The sequence below is a fragment of the Micromys minutus genome, assembly GCF_963924665.1.
Source record: "Micromys minutus genome assembly, chromosome: 18".
NCBI lineage: Eukaryota > Metazoa > Chordata > Mammalia > Rodentia > Muridae > Micromys > Micromys minutus.
The window spans coordinates 1,769,914-1,797,653 of NC_137953.1; the positions used below are offsets into that span (position 1 = coordinate 1,769,914).

The 27,740-nt window shown below is 40.1% G+C and overlaps 1 protein-coding gene across 8 annotated transcripts; it reads right to left on the bottom strand.

Annotated features, from left to right (window-relative positions):
- TIA1 (TIA1 cytotoxic granule associated RNA binding protein) lies at nucleotides 1–25,933 on the bottom strand. Of its 8 annotated transcripts, none has more exons than XM_080931874.1 (13): nucleotides 25,695–25,933; nucleotides 17,221–17,317; nucleotides 14,885–14,983; nucleotides 12,489–12,543; nucleotides 12,288–12,320; nucleotides 11,031–11,118; nucleotides 7,113–7,188; nucleotides 6,566–6,674; nucleotides 6,089–6,184; nucleotides 5,889–5,973; nucleotides 5,077–5,200; nucleotides 4,475–4,620; nucleotides 1–2,429 (listed from the first exon to the last, which is right to left on the bottom strand). In XM_080931874.1, the coding sequence occupies exons 1-13, from the start codon at nucleotides 25,718–25,720 to the stop codon at nucleotides 2,297–2,299; spliced, it is 1,167 nt and encodes a 388-aa protein (XP_080788000.1). In that variant the 5' UTR covers nucleotides 25,721–25,933; the 3' UTR covers nucleotides 1–2,296. The 8 variants fall into 8 exon arrangements, 7 of the variants coding, with proteins under 7 accessions (XP_080788000.1, XP_080787994.1, XP_080787997.1 ...); XM_080931868.1 differs by having other exon boundaries at nucleotides 1–2,433; XM_080931870.1 differs by lacking the exons at nucleotides 1–2,429; nucleotides 4,475–4,620; nucleotides 5,077–5,200 and adding an exon at nucleotides 5,567–5,602.
- Between the last annotated feature and the right edge of the window lie 1,807 nt (nucleotides 25,934–27,740).

Sequence of the window (27,740 nt, forward strand, 5' to 3'; positions counted from 1 at the left end):
GAGACTCACTCAGGTTCTTTACAGTACCAGAGAGTAAAACCTGAATGCATATTGCAAGGAAGTTCACTTTAAAAGCCTCCATTCCCTTACCTGATACTTATACCAGGATGAAGTGTTTTAGGTCGAGAAATTATTTAAATGACTCATTTAAACTAACAACAGCTATGTTCCTGAAATGTCAGTTTTTCATCAGGAACACAGCACCACCACCTTCTCAACAGCAAATCAACATGAATTTGAAGATCTGTGCAACAAGAATATGCTACCGGGGGGGGGGGGAGGGAGGTTGGGAGGGAGGGAGGAAGGGAAAGAGAGAAACACTACACTTTTGCACAAAATAAATTACTTGTGCCCAAAAGATCCTGCAGTGTAGTTACAAAGGAAGCAAAATTCTTAAACAGATATATTGAGGATGCTAAAATAGAGACAAATCCAGAAAAAAACTGAAAATAGCTTCTTGATGTGTGATGTCTTTTTGTTTTTACTATTTTATTTAAGCTGCTTTTATTACCTGTCCCGATCTGTAGAAGTTTAGAAAGAAATAAAATTTCCAAGTATTTAAAAAATTTATTCATCTTCCATAAAGTAATGTTTCAATGTTTTAGTACTTAAAAATACACAGTGACTTAATGAAACATTAGCACAACTGCATAGAGCTGAGCTGCAGAGAAGCACACAGTTGAGACTGGCTTAGAAAACAGGTTAGAGTTGTGTGCTCCTACCTGAAAGATACAGGCCAGGGAATGCTCCCAATTCCACAGGCCTAAGTAAAATGCCGGGAGCTCTCCACAGGTCTCAAAACCCACAGTGCACAGGGGCTCCTTCCTCTCTGCTGTCAAGGAGAAGGTTGTGGTCATCACTGAAACCACACCAAACCAAGAGACTTTGAAATATATTAGAAACCCCAAGGCTAGAACAATGCCAGCATACAGCAAACCTCAAAAACTGTAATATGAGAGCTCCAAGAGATCTGGTACCAAAGACCCAAAGTCACACCTGTGCTGAGGAGCTTTTTCCTTGAAGGCTATTTAAGGAGGTAGGACTTTTAAGGGTTTTTGTTTGTTCATATTTTGGCCTGTGAATAGTTAGAACTGTCTTGCTGGCTGGTCCTTCAGGCTAGTTTTGAGTTCTGAACGGACCCTGAGCCAGACAGAGGGACAGTCCACAGTTTCACAGCCATCATCTTACATACCAAAGTAGACTCAGTTTTTAAGTAAATCTAACTAAAAACATCTAATTAATATATTCCAGTACATACAACTTTGTGTCTCAAAGTTCTTGAAAAACAAGAGCAAATAAGTTTGTATCAAAGACTGCCAAAGTATATATGTGGTATTCACATGCAAATGTAAAATCTGTCTTACTTCAACTCTTCATGACACCTGTAGGAAGAAAATGACATACAAAGTTGCTAACTGCAAAATATTATCTTAGAAAACAACACATGTAAACGTGGACGTGGACACTCGGAACTGATGTGGGTTAGAACTTATCACATTGCAGGTTCTCTTTAGTAACAAGTTTCTTGTTTTCCTAGTTCCTGGTACATGGCAAAGGTTATTACAGAAGATAAAAAGTCCTTTTAAACAAATCCAACAGGAAATCCTTGAGGCACCTTCTCATATAAAAACAAGATGAATGTAATTATAAGTCCATCTGAGAAAAGTTTTCAATCTAAGTGAACATCATTTTTTTCCCATTTAAGAATATTTTACAGCTTTTTCATAAGGCAGGACAAATTTGTGAAAAAATGTGGATAAAAATGATAAAAACTAATCATTTACATTTAAAAACTCCAAAGGGATAATAGTGGAGATGGTACAGCTCACGCAATGCCTACTTTTTAAACCTAAGACCACTGTGCACACGCTGAAAGTCATAAACAACTTCTAGACTTTGCACAAGTTTGGCTTTTTTTTACATCTATATTACATGTTTTAAATCATATCAGGAATGCAAACTTAAACTGCACACTATTTCAGTGGAAAAAGGTTCGATTCTGCAATTTTCTGCCTCTTACTTTTTAAAAAGTGGCAGCAATCCCTGCATTTGTCTTTGAAACAAGGATTTGAGAAACTTTATCAAAAAAGATAATAAAGGCAAAAATTGGCAGACATCCACCATCTTGTTCCTGTTAAAAACAATGTGGATGAAAAGTAATGTCATGATTAAAAAAGATGAATCTTTTAAATAAAAACATTGTATCAGACATTTGTACTGACTGATTTGATGATCTTTAAGTAAACAACAGCTTGCCTACCCTCCCTGTGGCTCCTGGCCACTGGCTTCCATTCTGTCATCTGTTGTCACTGGGTTTCATACCCTGCCACTCGATACCCAGCAGGCTGAGTAGGCAGCATGCTGCCATTCTGCCCTTGAGGTGGCGGCACACTGTAATTGGGTCCCATCCACGGTGCAGAGGACTGGGTCTGACTGTTGGAGAAAGCAAGAGAAGCAGAGGGGACGGGAATCCATTGTTAAGACAATGTCAGGCTAGAAGTGGGTAACACACACATACGCAAAGACATACTTGACTTAACCCAAATATGAGGAAAACTGTTAGGACAGGGAAAACAAACACAAAAGTATTTTCTCTTAAAAATAATGGATCCTCAATCAGGAGTGTTGGCACAAGCCTTTAACAACAACACTTAGAGACAGAGGTGGGCAGGTTCCTGAGTCCAGGCTGGGAGGCCAGCCTGGTATACAAAGCTGGAGCCAGGACTATACAGGGAGCTAAAAAAAAAAAAAAAAAAAAAACAAAAACCCAACCAAACAAACACCATACATCACTGGGTAGTTTCTCTAGAAATTATAGCTAAGATAACACTAGAAAGTCATCTCTTCAGACTCAGAAAACTGTCATCCCTCTGAGGCTGGCTGCACACTGACAAGTCACTCCCTTTGCTTGCAGCACTCTGGAAGCAGAGGCAGCCAGTCTCTGTGAGCTTGTGGCAATGAACTCCAGGCACTCAGAGTGACTCATTGAGACCCTGTCTCTAAGCTAAACACACACACACAAACTTGGACACAGGTATAGTGAGAGCTATCATCTCTAATGCCCAAGGAAAAATTAGAAAGTAGTTTTTAAAAAGAATATTTCTTTTCTTTCTTTCTTTTTTTTAAGATTTATTTATTTTATGTATATGAGTACACTGTCGCTCTCTTCAGACACACGAGAAGAGGGCATCAGATCCCATTACAAATGGTTGTGAGTCGCCATGTGGTTACTAGGAATTGAACTCCGAACCTCTGGAAGAGCAGTCAGTGCTCTTAACCACTGAGCATCTCTTCAGCTCAAAAGAATATTTAAGGGTTTACTTTTAGTTTTTATTTATGATTTATTTTTATGTGTTATGAGTTTGCCTGTATGTACATACGTAAGTATGTAAGTAGGGCAGAAAAGGGTGCTAGACCTCCTGGAACTGGAGCTACAGCCATCACGTGGGTGCTGAGAACCGAAGCCTGGTCCTCTGTAGGACAGCCAGTGACGTTAACTACTTAGCCATCCTCTCCGCTCCCTTACAAACTATCTTTAACAGGACACCTACACAATGTTTTTCTTTCTTTTCTACTTTTTTTTTTCTTCTCTAGAAGACCAGGTTCAATTCTCAGGAACCACATGGTGGCTCACAACCATCTGTAACTCCAGATCCAAGGGGTTTGACGTCCCCTCCTGACCACTGCAAGGTACCAGGGTGAAAAACATACATGCAGGAAAGAAACTCATAGACAATAAGCAGGTACGGCTACGTAAAAAGAAACTATCAGGTTGGGGATTTAGCTCAGTGGTAGAGTGCTTGCCTAGCAATCGAGAGGCCCTGGGTTCGGTCCTCAGCTCTGAAGAAAAAAAAAAAAAAGAAAAAAAAAAAAAAGAAAAAAAGAAACTATCAAGTACCTTTCACTAGAAAGTTGACTGAAGTGTGATGTGGTACTGAACCCCTAGCACTGGGACGGAAGTAGAAGCAGGAGGATTAAGAGTTCAAGGCCAGCATGGGCTTCATCTGCCTCAGAAAACAAAAATGGGGACTGGGTAAGATGGTTCACTGGGTCAAGGTTCCATTAAGGCTGACAACCTGAGCTTGACACTCAGTCCTCATATGATGAAGGAAAGAACTCCCACAAGTTTTCCCCTGGCCACTGTGAATATACAGTGTGTGCCACACAAATAAATAAAATGTAATCTTTAAAAAGTTAATTTATTATTATCATTTACCAAAATCTGTACTGTTGTAATGACATTTTAAGGCAAAATATTTCTAGGCAAAATATCTTATTTTGTTTGCGTGGGTGTGGGCTGTGTAGGGGAAGATGTGCAAGCACAACAAAAGATGTGGAGGTCAGAGGTAAACCTTAGGTAAAGTTCTTCAAAGCTATCATAGCTTAATGCTGGGCCACGTGATCTGCTCAATGCTTACAAGTTTCTTTCTAATGTTCCCCAAGGTTAAGGAAGGCAAAGAGCAAATGTGCTTACTTGAATCCCTGCTGGCTCCACGGCTGGCCATACATCCCATAGGCAGGCACTTGCCAACCATTAGGCACATACTGGCCAATCTGCTGTGCATTTCCATACCACTGGCCCCACTGGCCATATGCTGGTGGGTATCCAACTTGACTTTGCTATCAATTAAAATTACAACAGATAATTTAGTATTACTTGAAGTCCTTTTTATATACAGTCTTAATACACCACACGGCCAGAGCACAGGGCCATTCCCACAACTGACATAACAGGACAGGCCTGAGGAGCGCGGCATCCCACAGAGAAAGACGACTGAAAAAGGGGCCATTATGCTACTGTAACTACGTGGGATAGTCTTTGAAAGTCAGTGTGGATATATCTACCAAGTGTTAAGAAAATGTCTGATACCCTATCAGGTTTGGCGGAGCATGGGTCAACTGAGGTGGTTATCTCACCACGTCACCACCGCAGTCCATGACACTCCACTTGGAACCATGACCCACGCAGGAAGAGCCCTTAGACCATGAAGTAAGCTCGACACTCGCTAACGAGGATTAGCAGTGAGGGGCACTGTGAAGCTCACAATTCCGTCCCACCGTCAAGGACCTGCTCACCTGCTGCACGGGGTTTATCATATCAAGAGTCTCTTTGCCCCAGTAGCATTTCACCACATGCCCTTCAATGGTAGTACCGTTAACAGACACAATCGCGTGTGCTGCACTTTCATGGGAACCGAACCTATTGGAAACAATATTAAGAATTACCAATGTAAATTCTCTTTTATTTATTTATGAACACGATTTTAAAAATCAAGACAAATTAATTGGCCCATTTCGGGAGAAAAAAAAAGCAAAGCAAACATGGAAGAAATAGAGGATTCTGAAATAATCTCAACCTACCCACCAAAAAAATGGCCTATTTCCTTTGCTATGTTTTTACAACGACCTTACAGCTGTAGAGATTGGAGAATTTTCTTTTTTTCTTCTTCTTCTTCTTCTTTTTTTTTTTTTTAAATAAAAAGACAGGGTCTCATGTAGTCCAAGCTGACCTTCACTTCTTTAATGAAGCCAAGGATGATCATGAACTTCTTCTGATCATCAGTTTCTCAAGTACTGTGATTATAGCTCTGAACCGCCACACCTGGCATAGGAAATTTGTCTTAATAGTGGGTATGTTTTGTTGATATTGGGTTCAAGGCCAGCCTGGGCAGCAGTGAGACCCTGTTAATAAGAGTGAATAGTAAAAATGAGTACACAGCTGTCTGCTAGAGACACCCCCGGACCCCCTTAGGTTTTAGTGGTACCCAGGTGTGTATACCTGAGCTGGGTCTCAAGTGATCAAGACAAATTCTTAAGAAAACCACTATATTAAATGTTCAAAATTATTTCTGAAGGAAAAGAAAAGCTTTGAAAGAGACTACCCCTACCGAACAAATGAATATCCTTTATCTGGGAAGACTCGAATTTCCATTATCTGTCCAAATGGAGAAAAAGTCTGACGCATTAGTTGTTCTGTTAGAAAACAAAAACAAAGAACATGAAAAGAATTCACACTGTTAAAACCTATAAATATGAAGCTTTTCAGTTTAAGCGAGTTTCAAGGTGCTACCCAGGCAAACTGCCCTACCTGTCAGTCCCGATGTCACCCCTCCACAGTACACAGTGCAGTTGCTGGGACTAGACTGACCCACAACCTCATCATATGACAACTGTTTGGTGTTCGCTGGGGAGAGAGAACATTTTCTAATGTTTCATCTTCAAATCATCACCCATTAATCGTTCGTTACTCATTAACTACACTACTATGATAGCCATTTTCCTTCATCGAGATGCCTATAAAATACATTACATTTTACTTTAGGATTAAGCCCCCACCCCCAAAAATGCACAAACATTATCCCATATGCTCTACGTAACAGGAGACTTGACATGATAGATAATTATTAAAACTCACAAAAATGAAAACTAAGTACATTTTGAACAGTGGTCTTGATCTGCTTCTCATCTATTTCTGCAATAAGTCTCCGGGAACAGCTCTAACATTTAAAATCTAGTGTATTTTCTCTCCACATTGCACACTGCTTCTCTTCTCCAGTGCACCTACACTCATATGTACTCTTTGGAGCTGGAGGCTTTCTGGTTGCCCAGTTAGTTCTGATTTGTCTTCCACCAAGCCACTGGCCACCCATCTGCTGAATGGCATTTTCTGCATCCTGTTCCACATATCAGAGACAACAAGGAAAGTCCAATTAGTTGACATTACCAACAACTTACATAAAGATGCTTTCTGAAGGTGTAACAGTATCTAACTGCTTCCCAGACTGCAATGCTCACTCCGGGGTGACAGGTGTGGGGTGCTAAGGAGGTGAGAACAGGGGTGCAGCGCTGCACAGCTCTCACAGTTCTGGGCATCATTGAGCAATTACAAACGGCCAAATATCTTGACAAAACAGTTTGGGGTTTTTTTTGGGGGGGGTGATTTTTTTATTTTGCACAGTATGAAACATAGTATCAGTATGTTGCAAGTGTTGGTGCTGAATAACTAAAGAACCAACCAGAATAAAAGACTGTTTTCTAGTGAAGGAGTGAATAAGGACCTGAGTGCTTCCATTCTCCTCTACGGCCCTGTACATGCATCTGATCGTGCTCACCCATTTGTTGAAAAAGGAGACAAAGCCATATCCCTTAGACTTCCCAGTAGCCATGTCTTTTACCACACGAGCATCTCTGAAATAGAAGCCACCAGAAACTGAGTTTTGGAAACTGTCCTCTGGGCATAAAATGAGAGCCAAATACAATTCATTTTTACATTTCACCTTCACTAACAGTAAACCGTTAATAAAAATTCACCTTCTATTCTATTAAACATATTTATTGGCTAATGAGGGTTAATTTTATATACATGCAAATCAATGTCTTAAATATAAATCTATATTATAAAGAGTTTTCCATTTCAAAATGTTTTATGAACATTAAATATTAAGCATGGTGAAAGCAGATGCTCTTATGAAGCACTCAGTAATTACAAAGTTTTTAGGTACTTTGGCTTTCTTTAACCATGCAGTTTATAATTCGCTATTTGGCACCATATGCTACATAATCATTTAAAAAAATTAAAATACAAAACTGAAAACTAAAGGATTAAAAAGCTGTATATTCCCTAAGCTAATTACTTCATTTTTCTAAGATGACTATATACCCCCATTCTGGACTGGGGTATATTTTGAGAATTTGACATTTTTAGAAATGCTAAATTATTGAAGGATACACAAATACATTTTACTTTTAAACTATGTAAGAAAAGATTTTATACTGAATTTCATAACAGCATTCATATTAAGATTGATTGGAAACTACAAGATATGAAACAAAGTTTTAAAAAGTCAGAAAGTAAAAAAGCACGCCAACATTTATCCACTGTGAACCGTAGCTTGTAGTTAGCCAGGGCAACTCTGTCCATTCTTCAGAGACACTCTGCAAAATAACCAGAGCCCTATTATTTGAGATTGAGTAAAATCCCAGCCACGATAGCTAAAACTCCATACCTCAAAAACAAAAAACAAAAGAACTGGACTCAAATTGCGTTTCACAGGCAATCTATTTTAAATTAGCCGAGTATATGTCACAATGCTTGCTATCTCAAGACACATGAACCAAACAGGCATGTTTACAAGAACCCAAGTCAGAAATCCATGCAATGTAATTTTAAGTATACACAAGCATATTTTAGATCTGTTTAGAAGTGATTTATTAAGTGTAATAAAAGATTCTGATGATTAGGTAAAGCTACAATAAGTCACTTCTCAGTAACTATTACCTACATGGCAAACATGCATTAAATTTGGTAGTTGATTTATTTCTGTATCAAAATTTGCTATATGACCCTAAACTCAAACAGAAAGGGTTTAAGCTACATCAATTAGGAAAAATATTTTTAATTTCATATTAAATAATTAATAGACCACCATTTACCCCACACCTTCTACAAATCAAGCATGGTGTAAACCACCTATAGAGTTATCTACTGTAGAAACTTTGTAGAGACGAGAAACAACCACACAAACAAATTAGAAACATGTTATATGTTACCAATTGCCAAATAGTTCTGTTAAAATTAGGAAAGCTAATTACCTGTATAATCTAACATTCAAACACATATTAACTCAACAAAAAGGCCTTATCAAGGAAACAATAAATATACTAACAATCCTGAACCCATAAGAAAACCCAAATGCTGGAGCTAGGAACATGGCTCAGCAGATAAAATGCGCCATCATGCAAAGTGAAAGGACCCAAGTTCAGATCTCCACGACCCACAGAACTGCCAGGACAGCAAGGACGCTTGGGAAGCAGCGGCAGGGGCTACTCAGGGTAGGCTGGCTAGACTAGTAGAACTGGCAAGCTCTAGGTTCTAGGGAGAAACTCTGCCTCAATGTATTAGGTGGAAAGTAATAGATGAAAATACTTGATATCAACCTCTTGTCTAACACGAGCACACATACACTTACACATACGTAAAAACACACACATGTACAAAAAAAATCCAGACTAAAAATATGTAGTTATATTAACAAAAAGACTAGTTTATAAAGTCATGAAACTGCTAAATCTGAATGTCATTTAACTTTACCTATTTCTTTTTGCCTGCTGGCATTAAAGGTGTGAGCCTCAACCCCTGTGAACTTTCTGAACATCTTTTGTTCTAATCTTACTGATGGAGGCTCTTTCTAAAAGTATTTGCTAATCTTTATTTTTGATGTGTTTTATTTTGAAACAGGATTTCTTCTGTGGAGCCCTGGCTACCCTGGAACTCACTATGTAAAGAGATCCACCTGCCTCTGCCTCCTAAGTGATGGGATTAAAGATGTGTGCCACCACCTCTGTCCCCCCGCCCTGTTTTAAACATGTGTGTGTGTTGTAGGGGTCAGAGGACAATTTTAAGGAGTCAATTTTCTCCTACCACATGTAGTTTGAGGATTGAACTCAGGTCATCAGGTTTGGAAGCAACACCTTTATCGGCTGAACCACTTTATTAGAACTTCAATAATTATTAAACAATCTTTTTTAAAAAGTGTATTTATTTTATGTATGAAGACATTACAGTGTCTTCTATGACACACTAGACTGTCATAGAAGACAGACCAGAAGAGGGCATCAGATCCCATTATAGATGGTTGTGAACCACCATGTGGTTGCTGGGAACTGAACTCAGGACCTCTGGAAGAACAACCAGTGCTCTTAACCTCTGGGCCATCTCTCCAGTCCACAAAAATCTTTATCTAAATCTTAAACTAAAATTCTCATTAGAAAAGGCTAATTCAATAAAAATTTAAAAATCCACCAAAATAGTTACTTCATCTGTTCACAACATTATAAAAAGTTGTTTCTTTCCAATGCCTCTGACGTGTCAGCCCTCACGTATAGTCGCTGCTTCTTTCTAAAATGACTCCCACAGAAAGCAGCAGCACGGGTCAGAAAAGAACTCTTAAGCCTTCTGTCTTCTTGTGACTACTCTGAGGATAGGATGAAACTGATCAAGACTCTCTATACCAAACTGAAAACACACAAGATTCTGCAGAGCGGAACTCTCACAAAGTCAGTCAGACCTGCCCACTCTAGATACTTGAAAGCAACCAATCACTACTGAAATCCTACAGATTATAAAAAACAATCAGGAAATTCAAGCCTCGCTGTTTTCTTACCCAGTTCTCACAAAGAAAAATGTCATTGTAACAGAAGAGGCCATTTGTAAGCTGTCCTACCCTCAAGGTGACTGTCACCAGCCAACTGCTCAACTGAAAACTCACCACAATGCTAGGAGCATCTACTTTACAACCTCCTCACCTTTATCTACTGCTTTGTTCAAACAGCTATAGCTAGAATTCCTTCTTATTTCTGTTTTAGTGACATAGTAAGAAAAGAATTAGAAACTCTACAATACTTTCCCTAAACTTAGCAGCGGATCCTGAGTAAGTCCTAAAATCTTGTCATTCTTTCTGTGACATGGCTTTTCAGACTTTCCAAGTTCTTCTGTGGCAAATGCTACCCTGAATAAATACTGACAAAAGGCCTAAAATGCATGACTACTATCAAATTTAAGGAAGATAACTTATTTCACAAAATAGTACAAAACACTATTGTTAAGTTTTTAAAAGGGAAGAGGGGTTAAATGGCAAGGAAATTAATATTTAACGTCTTTTTTATAATCAAAACTGCTCAGGTTTTGTGCTGCTAAATTAACATAAAATGCATGGAATCATCTAAGCAAGCACCGGGGTCAGAAAAGAACTCTTAAGCCTTCTGTCTTCTTGTGACTACTCTGAGGATAGCACAGCGCCTACAGGAGGTTGAGATGTGTATTAAAGCAGTCTGAGGAAGGTCAAGGTCACCAATGGAAACCATTACTCATTAGTGGGACTACTCTTGCTTTCAGACCCTTGGGTGATCTCTAAACAATGGAATATGCTATATTTAAAGTGTTAAAGTTTAGGTTCACAGTCATAACAAAGTCACAGTTATTATTACATAAAAAACACTGCTAATTGTTATATTTATCTTTTGTTACTTACGAAATTCTTCCAAATGGTGCAAAAGCTGCTTTAATGTCTTCAGTTGTGATTTCTGGACTGAGGTCACCAACAAACACATGGAAATGATCTTACAAAGGAAGGCGGGGAGTGAAAAGAAAAATACAACTTCAGAACTTAAATACTACAACTGATCTAATAAAGTATTCTTAAAATAATGCACAGACTTTAAAATCAAGTACTATCCTCGCTATAAAATCCTATCAGTCTTAAACGTAACAAATCAAAGTTAACGACAGAGTCTCCAAAAGGACTGAGAGCTACGAGGAGCTGGCAGTCACGGTCTATTTACGGTCACTGCAATTATTACAAGGCTCTAGGAAACAAACTAGTAACAATTTTCAGTTCTGCAAAAAAAATTTTAAGACTTAGTTACCATTCTAATAGTAATTATTTAATGTTACTCATTTTATTACTACAGCTAGACTTCATAAATTACAATTAACTACTAGTACTGAGAGTTATGAAGACTACAGTTGCCTCATTTAAGGCAACTTACTGAAGCTAGCTACATGAAATACTTGGTTTAGCCATTATTTTGGGAAGAACAATCAAAGAAATACCTTGCATTGCAACAGTTTGATGTTAAAGTATTTGACAGTTTTCTCAAAAGCCAACAGATTTGGTTGCCCAGACATTACACCATTCAGTTTATGTGACTCCATGTGCAAGAGAACTAAGACTGAAGGCAACAGAAGGCAAACAGTGATCCCTCGCTTTACATCGGCACCACTAAGAAAGCACTGGAGAGAAATAACCATCCCACATGTGAAGTTCTGAAAAGCCAAACCTGCCGGGAACACTTTACAATGGACACATACATCAACTGTGACAAAGTAGATGTGGAAAGGGAAGTTACCCCTATTTGCAGGCCTTAAGCAACACACTGGGTTGCTCTTCTGGAAACACTGTTTCAGGAGCAACTTGAGCACTGGAAGATCTGGGTGTGAAGCCCAGGTGACCTCAGGGAAGTGGGGTATCTTGCCCTTTAGGTAGTGAAAGTATTTCTAAGGCATCAGCTGCTACCAAGGTGGGCAGAGACCTTGAACTAGCAACAAAGTCGTGGACAAGCCACACTTGGTCAACAATGGGAAGAAGAAAAAAATACTGCCAAAAACAAATAAAAATACTATATATTTCCTCCCCGCTCCCCCCAACAAATAGCAAATTAAAAACTTGAGGTGGTTAGTGAATACCCTTTCAAGAGAGTTCATTTTATGTTTAAGAAGATACAATTACCTTGTGAACGCTGTGTGCTGACAACGGTACTACCTGATGACAAAGATTAGATTTGTTCTTAAATTTATTAACACAAACACATTAAATCATATCAGGATAATGATCACAATATTACTGCAAACATGTATGATGCTATATGTTTTACAATAGAACTATGGGGTACAAGACAACAAATGCCCACAGCACATCAAATGTACTTACTGCTTGTATCTTTCTTTTGACTGCTAGGGGTTGTTGCCCAATTCACTTTCACTTCCTTAAAAAAAAAAAAAAAAAATTCCATAAAGATAAAGCTCAAAATCACATTTTCCTGTGACACGGCAAAGAGACAGTGTAGGAAACACCTGTGCACACTACAGTCTCAACATTCTTCTGGCCTAGCTGACAAATTCTAACTGGTAAATACAGACCTTTCTGTTCTTTTTTAGATTTATTTTATTTATGTGTTAGGCGGTTTGCCTTAATCTATGTCTATGGACATTTGTATCAACTACCAGACAGACATATCTGTAGAGATATACACACTCTCTGGAAGAGCACCAAGTGTGTTCTTAATTATGGAGTTCTCGATATAACCAACATGTTTTTCATCTTTTCTTTTTTGGGGGAGTGGGCTAGGTCTGGGGACTAACCCTAAAGCCTCACAAATAGTGTACAAGTAAGCAATCGCCACTGAGCAGCATTTTTGACTCTGCTCCTCTCTGCATATTACTCCAAGATGAGTGACCAAGTCAGCAAGGCTAAGCTTCAATTCACTCAAGAGCCTAAGCAAATCTTGAGCAGCAATTCTGTTGCCTAAGTATGCAAGGCCAGATAATTCAGGGATATCTGACAACTAACCTTTGCACAGTTCTATTAATGTACAAATAACTTTTAACCTTTTGGTTCTGTTTTGGTTTTTGTTTTTTTGAGACATGGTCTCATTATGTAGTTCTTACTGTCATGAAACTCACTATGTAGACCAGACTGGCTTCCAACTCACTGAGATCCACCTGCCTTGGCCTCCCGAATCTTCGATTAAAGGTGTGCACCACTGTGCTCACCTTTCACTTTGTTTTCCTGTTTGGTTTTGATTTTTATTGTTGTTTTTGAGACAGGGCTTTTCTGTGTAGTCCTATAATTCTCTGTAGACCAAGCTGGCCTGGAACTCAGAGATCCACTGCCTCTTGCTTCCCTAGTGCTGGATTAGGGTGTGCACCACTACTCTCAGCCACAATTTACGTTATCCATCCATTTCCCCATGGGTTCCTGTAAAGTATTTCATATTACTGTTATGGTTTATTTAAATTTGAATAGTTCTATAACTATCTAGTACTCAGCATGTGCACAGAACCATGGAGAAAAGGACTTAACATAGGTCTCTGATTTCTAGAGGCTTTAGCCTTGCTTCTTTGATGCTACACTATGTAGCATTGATTGGCTGGCCTTGAACTCAGAAATCTGCCTTCCTATGCTTCCTCACTGTGTGATTAAAAGGCTGGGCCCCAAACCTCACCTGGAAGGCAAGCTGGCCCTGAGAGCCAGCCCTGAGCATGTGAGAGCAGGGAGCCAGTCCTGACTATTGGCCACAAGCAGGAGAGCTGGCCTTGCCCCTCATCCATGCCAAGCTGAAGAGCTGGCCCTGGTGGTCCTGGTGAAGGAGACACGGTAGGGTGAACAATATAGCCAGCACCAGGCTTAGCTAGGAGCCTTGAGTTGGCCCACTCCCACACCCATCTCATCTATGCATGGCGAGGACACGAATGGGCTGGTTCTGTAGAGCCAAAGCTGCAGAATCTCCAACAACAGAGCCTCCCAGGAGTCCCAGTGAGGATCCAGTACTGAGAGTATAGCAGAGGCCAGCGCCCTCGAGCCACACCCATGACTCATTGTAACGAATATTTGCAAGCAAAGCAGTTTGGGCAAAAGTGACACACCATAGCTTCCATAGCAAGATTTTCTTTCTTTTAATGTTTTTGTTTTGTTTTCTTTTGGGGGGAAGGTTCTAAGGGTAGTATGGTGTATGAAAGGTGTGTGGAGGGACAGGGGTAGTGAGTGGGATTGGGGCACATGATATGAAATTCACAAAGAATCAAAAACCATACATGCCAATATGCTGAGATCCTTTTTTTAATTTAAATTTTTATTAATTTATGTATGGATGTTTGACTACATGTACACCTATGTATCATGTGTGTGCACTATCCTCAAGGCAAGAAGACATTAGATCTCATATGACTGGTGTTACAGATGATTGTGAGCTACCATGCAGGTGCAAGGCTCAAACCCAAGACCTCTGGAATAGCCACATGTTCTTAATGTCAAGTCATCTCTCCAGCCCTATTTTACCTCTAATACAAATACAAACAGCTGACCCTTTGCCACAAAGAGAATATAATGGTCCTAAAAGGTAATCCAATTTAAAACTTTCTATTCCAAGACCTGGGTATGTAGCTCTGTTGTAGAGTGCTTTTTGAAGCCCTGGTTCCACCCCACACTGCATAAAACTGTATGTGGTAGCATACACTTGCAGTCCCACCTGGGAGGCAGAAGCAGAAAGATGAGAAAGAAAAATGTTTTTCCAGCACAAGTCACCTTCTGTAATTCTGACAGCTTACCTTACCCATTATCTTCCGCCCATTCATAGCAGCCAGGGCTGCAGCTGCGTGACGGTGCTCATGGAACTCCACAAAACAGTATGGGTCATTTCCTGCCGTCTGTTGGAGAAGAAATTCAGAAATCAATTTTGATCCTATTCTCCCATTTAAAATAAAAAATTTCCCTTCACCATATAAATTTCTATAGTTAGCAAGGTATGGAGAAGGACTCGCTCATTTTATAAGTATATTTTCAGATTAAATACTAGAAATAAATACTAGAGCCAGTATTTAGCATAGTTCTTTAATCCTAACACTCAGGAAGCAAAGGCAGACAGATCTCTGAGTTTGAGGCCAACGTAGTTTACAGAGTTCATGACAGCCAAGGCTACACAGAAAAACCATCTCCAAAAAAAAAAAAAAAGAAGAAGAAGAAGAAGAAGAAAGAAAGCACCAAGTGTGGTTAAGCCACAGCTCCACTGTACCACACAGTACACTCCCACTCTGATGCTGCTTTCTGTTGCTACAGACTTAGACATCTTACTGCTTCTTATCTGTGGAACAATAGAAACTCTTAACTAATCTTCTCCACACTGTTCTCAAACTAGGCTCTGGACTCTAACAGGTTCTGTTATATTTACAGTAGGTTTAAGAATTCTTTGCCTACTAAGACGCATTGCAGAAGGTCTTCACTTGGGAGCTAGGGAGTTGGCTCAGAGACTGAGTACTTGTTGCTCTTGCAGAGGACCAATGTTTGTTCCCCAGTACTTACAGTGGCTCAGAAACATCCATAAACTCCAATTTAAGGGGATCTGATACCATATTCTTACTTCTATGGGCTGAGGCATGCAAAACACTCATACAAAATAAAAAATTTAAATCTGAGAGGAAAAAAAATTTCTCTCTGTAATCCCAGTTCATATGGAACACTTCATGAATCGGCATGTCCTCCTCGCACAGGGCCATGCTAATCTTCTCTGTACTGCTCCTATTTTAGTATATGTGCTGCCAAAGCGAGCACAGTAAGACTTTCTCAAAAGACAAAAACCTACCCTTTTCTGTGGGTGACTAAGATGCAATAAACAAAACCTGGATTTTTCTCCCCCTAGTGTTGGATCCCAAAATGTTGGGCCTTGTACATGCTAAGAAAGTACTCAACCAGTGAGGAAACCTTTAGCTTAAAAAGCAAGATGTTCTTTGTTCGTTTATGTGTTTATTAACAGTTTTTCTACGGAGCCCTGGCCGGTCTAGAACTTATGATAAAGATTAGAGTGGCCTCCAACAGGGATCTTCTGTTCCCTGTTTACCGAGTTCTGAGAGCACAGGCATGCACCATGGCACCTAGCCTCAATATATTTTATGATAAATTAAAGCAGAAATACTTCTAATAATCTGGATTTACCAGTGTAGAATAATAAATGACTTTATAATGCATGTTATTCATTCTAAGCCTTTAAAGAATTTTTTTAAAAGATTTATTATATTTATATATGTACACTGTAGCTGTCTTCAGACACACCAGAAAAGGGCACCAGATTCCATTACAGATGGTTGTGAGCCACCATGTGGTTGCTGAGAATTGAACTCAGGTCCTCTGGAAGAGCAGTCAGTGCTCTTAACCACTGAGCCATCTCTCCAGCCCGCCTTTAAAAAATTATTAAAGGAAACTAATTAAAAATTTCAGAGCATAGAGATAAGCATGTAGATAAAATATAGTAAACACTCTCTTATTCTATTTCAAGTTTCAGGGCAGTCTGAATTAATTGCATAGACCATGTCTCAAAACCAAACATATAATTGCTAGGCTGTGATAGTATATTGCAATTTTAGCATTTGAGAAGCCAAGTCAGGAAGACCACAGCTTACACAGCAAGTTCCAAGTCATCTGGGATTACCGTATAAGACCCTGTCTACTATGTATACACAGAGAACCACCAATACTGATGTCTGGCCTTCACATACATGTCTGCTCACCTGCTCACATATACAACCAACTTTGTTTTACAAACTAGATATTATTCGTAGTTAACACCAACCATATGATTACATTTTTCTAAACATTAAGGTCTGATAGACATCCAAGAAAACCTTTAAAAATGAAGCCAAAATTTATTGTGATGCCTCAATAAAACTTTTAAGAGCGCAGGAGCACACACACACACACACACACACACACAACACATACATGCACCATTCACTTAACAAAACAAGCTTGGTTGCCTACTAAACAGGTTAATTACAATTTCACTGAGACCCCTATGAATCTAGACATCGCTGAAAAAGTCCTGCAGTGACAGCAGCCTCATTAGTATAAGAAGGGAGGGAGGAAGAACAGTGACCGAGTAAAGCACCCTTACGTCCATAATCATTTTGCAGTTTTTACAAGGTCCAATCTGGCTGAAGAGCTGGAGGGTGAGAGCCTCTGTCACATCTCGAGACAAGTTTCCAACGTACCTGGAACACAGGGAGACATTTACCATTTTAGATTTTCTTTTTGCTAAGCATGGTGCCTCATAGCTGTAATCCCAACCTGCACAGGTTCAAGGCCAGTCTAGTCCACATGCTGAGCTGTTAGAATTACAGAGTGAGCTCCTGTCCCTTGGATTCTGCTTGTTGAAAAATAAATTTTGAGGGCAGCCATAGGCACATCTTTGACTCTTTCAAGATAAAACAAGTACCTCTACATGTTCGCAAAATGTAAAAATGGTTTCCCTTTTCCCAGTGTTCAGGACAGAGCCACTGAGACTATGAGGATGCTGGAGGAAGAGGGTAAAGAGAAGCAGTGAGAAGCAACACTAAGAAGTGGTAGAGAAGGTGGACTTGGAAGGAGACCACAGATCTAACGGCAATTTTGTCATGCTGGAGCCGACTACTCCAAAAATGAGACCTATAAGGGAAAAGTGAAGCACTTCCTGCCTTTGAGCGGGAGCTCAGAACAGTTGAGGTAATAAGCCTTGGAGACCGAAGGGCCACTTTTGCCAAAAGATCTGAAATTCCTTGTCTACACAATTTGAGGTCAGTCTGGGATATACAAGGTCTTGCTTCAGAGAGGGAAGAAGAGAGGAAGAAAAAGAGAGGAAGGGAAGGGAAGGAGGCAGGCAGCCAGATGTACCGGCACATGCCTGTACTCTCAGCCCTGTGAGGCTGATGCTCAAAGCCAGTCCGGAACACATAAGGAAACACTGTCTCAAATGTGGGGACAGGGAAAGCAATGAAATCAAAGGGCAAATCTTCCTTTTGCAAACATCCTGAGGACTAAACCAATTGTCTCAATAAGCTTAGTTGCTAAAGTTGCCCTCAAAACTTTGGAAACAATGCTGTTTGCTGTTTCAAGTCTATTAGCTGAATAAATACTAGCTCTCAACAGAAAGTGGAAACAAATGTGCAATCTGCAGACCCCTCCTGTGCTGGAGTGAAAAAGTAAGTTCTTTGTTTGGCTTTCTTTTCATTTTTCTTTGTTAAGATAGGGTTATAATAATGTGGACCACGGTGTCCTCAAGCTGCTATTAATTCTCCTGCCTCAGCCTTCTGTGTGCAAGCTTCCAGGATGAAAGGCATGCCCTATCATCCTGGCCTTTGATAAAATTTAGTTTACATGTTTTCTTAATTTTTACTTACAAAAGTTTCCGTAAGCCAGCTGTAACAGCACAGATCTGTAATCCTAGCGCTAATGAGGCTGAGGCAGGAGAACAGTGAGAAAAGCTCAGGCTGGGCTACTTAGTGAGACCCTGAACGGAGACAGAAACAAAGCCTGGAGAAAATATATCTGGTGGCAAGTTATCAATGGGATATAAGTAACAACAGGAGCAGTGCTGAGGTAGATGTGGTACAGTATCCTTCCAGGGAGGGGATGAGGCAGAATATCACTTGATTCTGAATGTAGGCTAAAAGTTGTCTCTTTCCAAAATATTTCCTAAGCAAAGTTCCACACTCTTCCTGCAGAACACTGTATATGTGAATATAGGCATATTTATTTTTACTATGCGTGTGTGTGTGTGTGTGTGTGTGTGTGTGTGTGTGTGTATGTTAGACAGGGTCTCCCTATATAGCCCTAGCTGTCCTGGAACTCAAGCTAGCCTCAAACTCGCATGAGATCTGTCTACCTCTGCTTCCAAGTATGGGATTAAAGTGGGGGTGCCCTCATACCTGATTTCAAGACACTTTTAAACAAATTTCTCATGTGATTACACTACTTGTTTTTTTCTCTTGTGACTTGTACTTACTATCCCAACAAAACTGTACTGGAGCAGTGACAAGCCAATTCCACTATCTATGAGAACTGGACCTGGGCTTTTACCATCCCCAGTCTTTTAAAACTATTTCATTGATACGTGAGATGGGTCTTGTTAAGTTGCAGAGGCAGGCCTTGAACCTGCAATCCCCTAACTCACTTTCCAGAGTAGCCAAGACTACTGGCTGTTCACCAGGCCTGGCTCCACACCCTCCAAACGCCACATTGGCATTTACTGTAACCTTTTGGAATCATACACCAATCTTGTAAAGTCAAGTCAGGGTAGAAAAAGTTAATTACCAATGTTAGTGAGATGAAAATTGTTCTCTTTGGTCTGCTCTGCTGTTATAACAACTATGTAAGGTTGGGCAACACCCACCGGCTGGTTTGGCCTATGATTCTGATGTCTGGAAAGTCCAAACATGACACTGGCATATTTTCCCAAGATAGTGTTCCTATGACTTCACAACCTTTAACTAGGACTCACTTCTTTTGTATTGATTTTTTGAAACGAAGTTTTGCTAGACATAGTTCAGACTAGTCTGGAATTCCTCATCTTCCTACTTCTACCTCTGAAGTGCTGGAGTTAAACCTACACATATAGGTCTCACCTCTTAAAGGTCTACAATCTCCTAACACAATCATACAACCGCCCAAGCTTCCAGGGCATGAAGTTTTTGAGGGGAGGAAAACACACACACACAATCTTCTTTGTAAGTTAGGTAAAAATAAAAAAATACAATGTATTAGGTACCACTGTATCCAGAGCTGAAGATATAACCAAGCTGGGAAAGTAGGTAATACCGGAACCCCTGCTTTTGAGTGTTACCAATACATACAACATACATGCACACACCAGTGTATGAAAGTAACCTCAAGGTGAAAGCATATTATGGTCACCTATGGTTACCTAAGAGAATGTTCTTGTTCTTATACAGTATTTGAGAGTTAAGTGTTACCATTTTGAATTAACACAAACACTCTTGTTAAAAAGGAAAGATGGAAGGAGAGACAGAAACACACACAGAAAAAGGAAGGAAGGGGGAGGGAAGGAAGAGAGAAAATAAAACAAAAACATGGTTGCCTGATTATGGGAGCACATGCCAGTAATTCTAGAACTTCAAAGCCAGCCTGAGCTATACAAAGGACTATCTCAAAAAACCAAACCTGAGCTAGCAAGATGGCTCAGTGAGTTATGGCACTAATATAAAGTCTGGCCCAAGTTTGATTCCTGGGACCCACATGATGAGCAGACCCAAGCCAGTGTGCTTTGACACCCCCCACCCAACACATACCAAGTCACGCACACAAACATATAAATGAACGAAATCTAAGAAAACAACCAGAAGGAAACCCATGTGGAAATGTAAATAGCACACAGCTGGCTAAATGGGAACTAACTGGTAATTCCACAGAAAAGACCTTTCTTGTGATTTTTCTGTAGCTTTTCTAAATGACTATCACCTAACAAGCTAGATTTGGCTAAGGGCACCAATACTAAGTGACAACATGACAGATCTGTCAGAACAGAGTTCAACTCAATGAACTACAACTGAAGCTAGGATGTGATAGACAAGCAACTTTATCCCCTGAGCAATATGGAGTTCTGACGTGGGAAGCTAAGTTTTCAGATAGCTGTAAAGATCAGTGTAGTGTGGGACACTCTGTCATCCCATCATTTGGGAGGCTGAGGCAGGAAGACCAGAGTTCACGGACAACGCCAGCTACACGGCACCATCTCAACACTCCCCACTCATGCCTAACGGCCGAGTTATAAAAATAGAATCCAAAACTCTTGAAATATTCGTTTTTATTTATACAGCGCTAGTTAAAATAACTTAAAAAAGAATTTACAAAGCAGAGCATTAAACTGGACTTATCTTTTGCTACATTATATTAAAATGTGTTATTTTATAATGGAAAAACTGAAATTCTGAGGGAAAAGTAGACTTCAATAATAAATTCTTTAAAAGCACAGATTTTGAAAAATGCGATGGGTAACTACTGTCTAGAACGTTGATTCTCAACCTGTGGGTCATGACCCTTTCGTGACAGAACAACCCTTTCATAGGGGTCCAACACCAAATATCCTGAACATCAGATATTTAATTACAATTCATAACAGTAACAAAATCAGTTTTGAAGTAGTAATGAAAACAATTTTATGATTGGGGGCCGCCTTAACATGAGGGGCTCATTTAAAGGTAGTGGCATTAGGAAGGTTGAGAACCACTGGTCTAGAAGAACTCTAATTGGAATATATCAAGCCCTAATGAGGAGCTAGAGAGATGGCTCAGAAGTTAAAAGCACTTACTTGTTCAATTCTCAGCACACACATGGTGGCTCATAATTATTTGTAGCTCTAGACTCTAGGGATCCAATGTCCTCATCTGAACTCTGGAGACACCAAGCCTGCTAGTGATGTGAACATGTACCCTCAGGCAAAACATCCATACATATAAAGTAATAAAGTAAAAAATGTGTGTTAAAGAGATCAATATCAATCATTCCCTCTCCAAGACTTTTAAAATTTTTATTAGTTCTTTGTAAATTCCGTGTGATTGTTTTAAGACAAAGTCTCTTGTAGCCAAGGCAGGCCTTGAACCCTCCACCTTCCCAAGTTTGAGTGTGTCACCAAGCTTGGTTATCTAAACAGGGCTGAGGAAGAAAAACAGGGCCTGATACTTTTAATCCTTGGACTGATGATGCTTGAACATTTGCAGTTTTCTAGAGAACTTTTTATTTTGCCTGATTACTAAACTTTAAGACATTTTTAGTTTTCTTTTCTTTAAGAACTAGAGAACCTACTCTGACTTCCATCTCCCACCCCAAATAAAACATCTTTAGGCCTAGGCAAGACTATCACAAGTTTGAGGCAGCCTTCAAAAGAAAAGTGAGATTTTTGTCTCAAAAGAAAAGAAACTAAAATACCATAGACTTGAATGTAAGGTTTTATTTGGATTGGTTTGGTTTCCCGAGACAGTTTCTCTGTGTAGCTTGGTTCTCCTGGAACTCACTCTGTAGGCAAGGCTGTCCTCAAACTCAATGATACTATGGGCTTTGCCTTTCCAGTGCTGGGATTAGGCATAAACTACCTTGTCTGGTGTCAATCTAATCTTTAATTAAGAATAAACAAGCACAAGGTCAAGCTAGGCTACAGTCTCAACAAAAGAGGGGGGAGATGAGAAAAGACAAGAAAATAGAACTTAACCAAAAAGAGAAAGAGATGCCGTTTCACAGAAACTGTAAGGTCGGACTGTCTGGAGAAAAGTGAGGGTGGATAGTTACAAACACAGCAGCGTGGTAGAAACAGAGTCCAGATCAGCATTCGGTATTTAGCTGCAGGCTGTTAGTGATGCGGTAAGATTTACAGACCTACAATCCCAGCAGCTATAAAGGCCATGCAATAACCACACAGCAGTCTGAAGAGAGTACCATCTGCATTTGACAGTAAATCACACAAAAGATGTTAGGGTGGATCTGAGGAAATCCATCAGCTAACACTAACACTAACACTATATTTTTCTACTTTAGTGTACAGCTTTTTAAAGTTTTAAAGTGACCAAAGCCAATGCAAACTTACTGTACATATTTTTATTTTTTTATAAACAAATTCAAACTTATACATGGGAAGAATATGTGAGCATAATTCAACCACTCACTACAAATCTCTAAACTATACCTTAAATATTCCTGAAAATTATCTTGCTGAATAAACATTTAATTTTTCTTACACTATATTTTCAGAGTATTGCTGATAATCTCTAACTTAACAAGGCATTGTCGCCGAAAACTAAGCAAACGAAGCTTCCTGAGTCATTAGGAACACAGGTGAGAGTTCAGGCGACTCTCAAAGTAAAATATTGACTTCTTGAACTATACCAGATTTTAAAAACAAGTGTGATTGATTACTTACTATGTGGCTAAGACTATGCATTAAAATACAAAACCCTGATTTCTGGAGTCACTAAGTTTTTAAGTTTTAGAACTTAAAAACACTATTGGGAACATTTTTAGAGTTAGTACCTACCAATAATTAATCAATACTGGCTGAGGGGAAGGATGGAAGTTTGACTGAAGGAGGTAAGAGCAGCAGGGGAGGGATAAGGGGGAATTTTAAATCATGGACTACGTTCCAAAGGAAACTCCTGAATGGGATGCTTTACGGAGAACGCAGAGAACATAGTCACTGCTGTAACAGCACAGTCGCAGGGTTCCCCTCATGTACACCTGCCGGTCTGCACTCTGTACCAGAGACTGGCCTCTCTGCCTCAGCATTGCTGAAATTAAAGATGTTCCACCTGGCAAGGACTTTCGAGTAAGTTGTTGGAACGGTAAGCGTAGCTCTCCTGATTGTAAAGTGCCTCTCCCTTAGTTACAATAAAGACTAAATGAGCATGTTAAGCATCTGGCACAAACTGAGGATTTATTCAACTTTGTAAAAGAACCGACTCTAATCAATACCTTCCTGGTCTCAATATAGTGCTATTTAAGTGCCAGCATTGGAAATGATAACATCTCCTTATTAGTATTTCCAAGTATTGTACTTAAAAGGTTATGTTACCATCCATATATTTCTGCAAATTTTTAAAATTAAAAAAGTAAGATTTTTATAAAGCATGGCTGGAGAGATGGCTTAGCAGTTAATAGCACTTGTTCTTGTAGAGGGCCTTGGTTTGGTTCCCAGTACCCACACACATACCCACCACCCCCACTCTAGTTCCAGGAGATCCAATGCCTTCTTTTGACTTCTGAAGACACACACACACACACACACACACACACACACACACACACACACACGCAGGCAAAATACTCTTACAACAGAAATGAAGCTTTAAGAAGTTTTCAAGTATCTTATAAAGACACCAAAAAGCACAGCAGCGTGAATTCCAAAATGCTAAGATGGAAAAGGGAAATTTTCCTACAAATATGTGTTTTATAGATTTCAGGGAGTATTCACTTATAACAATTTTCCCAAAAACAAATGGCCATGCCCTAAGTACTGCATCCTTACCAAAAAGCTACTTCACGGTCCCATAAACCAGCGAGATATTTAATATATCAAGAAAAGTGTAAATGTGGTGTGGTGGTGCAAGAGGCCAGTCAGCTTGGGAGGGAGGAAGAAACAAAAATGTAAACTGGGTATGGAAGATTTTAATTCTAGCACTTGGGACTGAGACAGAACTAACAGTTCTGAGCCATTATAGGTTTAGTTCAAGGATAACCTGGGCTACATATAAGACCTTGTTCCAAAAACAACAAAAAAACTATATTTCCCATATGCATTAAAAATGGCAACCTGAAATTTCAATTGGGGCAAAGGGTTTGGCACAGACTTTAATCACACTGTTCAGAAGGCAAAGGCAGGCAAAAGTGTGAGTTCTAGGCCAACCTGGTCTGCCATAGTGAATCTGGGACACAGTGACACCCTGTCTCAATAAAACAAAACAAAAAAAAAAATTGAAAACTGGGGAGGAGAAAAATAATAATTTATCTGTACTTCATAACAATTTTAATATCTAGAAATTTTCTAAAAGAACCTTAAATGTACATAGCTCTAAAAGTACCAGGATTCTAAAACTAAAAACAAAAAGACATGTCAGGAACGAGGTGCTAAGCTGTGTGACATGACACATGTTAACTCTACTTCCTTTATATGAACTGTGTGCACCATGCATCAAGTTGCAATCTTCAAATATACTGGGAAAACACAAAAACAAAACCGAGAACCCACAATTCCTTGAGCTTTCCCTTTTTGCTCTGTGAAATCCAACAAAGGCAGGACCACCTCATCCAGGGCGTGCATTGGAAAACAAAGAATGCAAGGGGAAGTTTACATGACAAAGACAACATCCTAAACTCGAGTTACTAAATACTCACTTAAGATGCTTAGACTTGACTGACTACAGTTGTTCCATTAATAAAAATGTCAACCACTAGTAACAAATGGTGGTAAATGTTTTAATTAAACCCACTTTCCCTCAGTAGATGCATCCCTCCGAGTGAGATTTCCATTTTCTTAAAGAACGATTTCAACATCCTTGGGTGTCCAGTTAGGTTTTTGGTCGAGGGTCAGGGTAGTGCTACAGAGGGAAAGCCGAAGACCTTCGAGAAAGATGTCTGGCTTTTTTTGTTTTGTTTTTTTTTTCTTCCAGTTCTCAACTGCAAGTATAAAGTTTTTACCTCAGCCTCAAGATTTAAAAATGAGAAAAATCCCACCAAAAGAGAAAGAGAAAGGAAGTTCCTGACGGAAAGCTGGAAAAGATTCATCGAAAAGAGGGGGCGGGGAAAAAAGGGACGCAAGCATGGGACTAGGGGAGGATGTGCCGAGTCCTGAGGAGAGCTTTGAATGAAATCCTTCCTCCAGGTCTGGGGGCCGCGGGTGCGGCGAGCCGAGGGCTGACAGGGGTCGAGCCCCTCTGCGCCATCGTCCTCTCGGCCCGTCTCGGCTCTAAGCATCCTGGCGTGCGCGCGGGAGGGAGGAACCACCACAGCGCGGCGTCCACGGAGAACAATAGTCTGCAGAGAGGCGCAGGGCCGCGGCCTCCCTCCGGGGCGACCACCATCCCGCCTCCCTCAACGCTGCTCCAGACTCACAGAGTCTTGGGCATCTCGTCCTCCATGGCTGCTGCGGTCGCGGCGGCACCTCAGGGTCCAGCTCCCTGCCCTTCGCTACCTCCCAAATCGTTGAGGTAGCTATGGCTGCGGAAGAGCCGGCCTCCTCGCTTGACTGGAGGCTACTTCGTTTTCTTCTTTGGCGGCGATTATACACACACACACAAACACACCCAAACACACACCCAAACACACACACACACACACACACACACACAGAAAAAAATGAAACCACCGCGAACAATGAAACCCTGATCCAAGATGGCGGCGAGCCGGACGCCCAAGAGCTTCAGTCGAGTGACCCGCGCCGCGCATGCGCGGAGCCAGCCAGCGAGCTGACCTTCCTAGCTGCTGGGCTTCACGTCCCGGGTTTACTTGTTGAGCAGCCGCGCTTCCGCCAGGCAAGGGATAGCTCAGACTGCGCAGGCGCAATGCCAATAGTTTAGAATTTGTGTAGCTCCAGAGCGAAGTATTTCATTTATGAATTATATAGTGAGATTAAAAAAGTATCGAGGAGGTTATAGAACTAAGATAGCAAGGGAAAAAAATTTTTTTTTGCAAACTACTTATTTTAAGAAGGAACAAAAGAGCATGCGCCGCCCGGGAATCGAACCCGGGTCGCAAGAATGGGAATCTTGCATGATACCACTACACCAGCGGCGCTGTTGAGATCCTGAGCTTCCAGAAACTCATAGGAGGTACATGTGTATCTCTGACTGCTGGATTCTTAATTGATGGGAAGTGATAGTAAGAACTAATTAATACTTGTATCTTTTTGATTGCCTTATGAAACGATTTGTTCTTCCTCATCCTAGTGCTGTTGAGTGGGTATTTGGGAAAAATCTCGATTTTCATTTTTGTTTATTATTTAGAAGTTGCGGTAAGGCAAGAATGTCTACTTGACAATAAACAATACTTCGCAAGCAGGAACCGTATTTATGTCTGGATTTCTTTTATGCCCTCAATGTTATTGAAAAGCTTGTAAGAAACAGTTACTGTTGCAATTTGGTGAGAATATTCTCAACAGTCAGCCTTTGATTAAGGGTCAGAATTGTGGCTCTGGAATGTGGCTCCCGCTCTCCTTGTTCTTTCTTATTACACTTTACACATGTGAAGCATTTATTAAAGACGTGAAAGTTTATGTATCCAATGTCGTTCATTTACATTAGTGGTTTTCAACCTTCCTAAAGTCGCCATTTAATACAGTCGTGGCCCTAACCATAGCATTATGTTTGTTGCTGCTTCACAACTGTAATTTTGTTCCTGTTATGAATTGTAACATAGATACTTTCGGCGATGGGGGGGGGGGGGGGGTGTCGAGGGGGTCGCGACCCACAGTTTGAGAACCAATTGTTTGCTCTGCCTCATTTGGGATTCCCTCCTTCCCTTTCTTTTTTCCTTTCGTCCTTCCTTCCCCCCTCCTTCCTTTCCTTTCTTCTTTTTCTTCCTCTTTTCTGTTTTTCAAGACGCGTTCTCTGCAGAACTGTCTGACCTGGAATTAGCCCTGTAGACTAAGCTAGCTTCAAACTCCAAAGATCCTCTTTGCCTCTGCTTCCCTAATGCTGGGATTAAAAGCATGAGCCACCACCACCCCATATTTGAGATTTTTATTTCTATAATTACCTCTAGAGTATGTCATATTTTCAGAATATATAGAGTCTCTATTATAGACAGATAACAAATATTATCTGTCCACATTTCTGAATGCAGAAGTAGGTATAGGACATTCAAGAGTTCAAAAGCCAGCCAATGCTACTTAGGGACACCCTCCTCCCTTCAAATAAATAAACAAACAAATAGTAATTTTAAGGATGAGAATGGCAAATGTTTAAATGTTTTAAGCATTTTGAACCCTTTGGGGGAGAGACGGGAATCTATTTAAAATGGCTTTTAGTTTATCAACAAAGGTGTTCAACTATGATAAGCTTTACCCATTACCAGCCCAGTGGTCTTTCTGAGTCTATGGTTTTGCTTCCTGAGTGTTTCATACAAACAGAATCATACAATCTGTGTCTTCTTGAAACAGTT

Excerpts from the sequence above, each read along its gene's own strand:
- TIA1 (XM_080931874.1), bottom strand. The coding sequence starts at position 25,720 with ATGGAGGACGAGATGCCCAAGACTCT. Across the intron at positions 12,544-14,884 it reads GGCGGAAGATAATGGGTAAG|GAAGTGAAAGTGAATTGGGC; the intron begins GTAAGCTGTCAG and ends TTTTTTTTTAAG. Across the intron at positions 5,974-6,088 it reads GGTGACATCGGGACTGACAG|AACAACTAATGCGTCAGACT; the intron begins GTAGGGCAGTTT and ends GTTTTCTAACAG.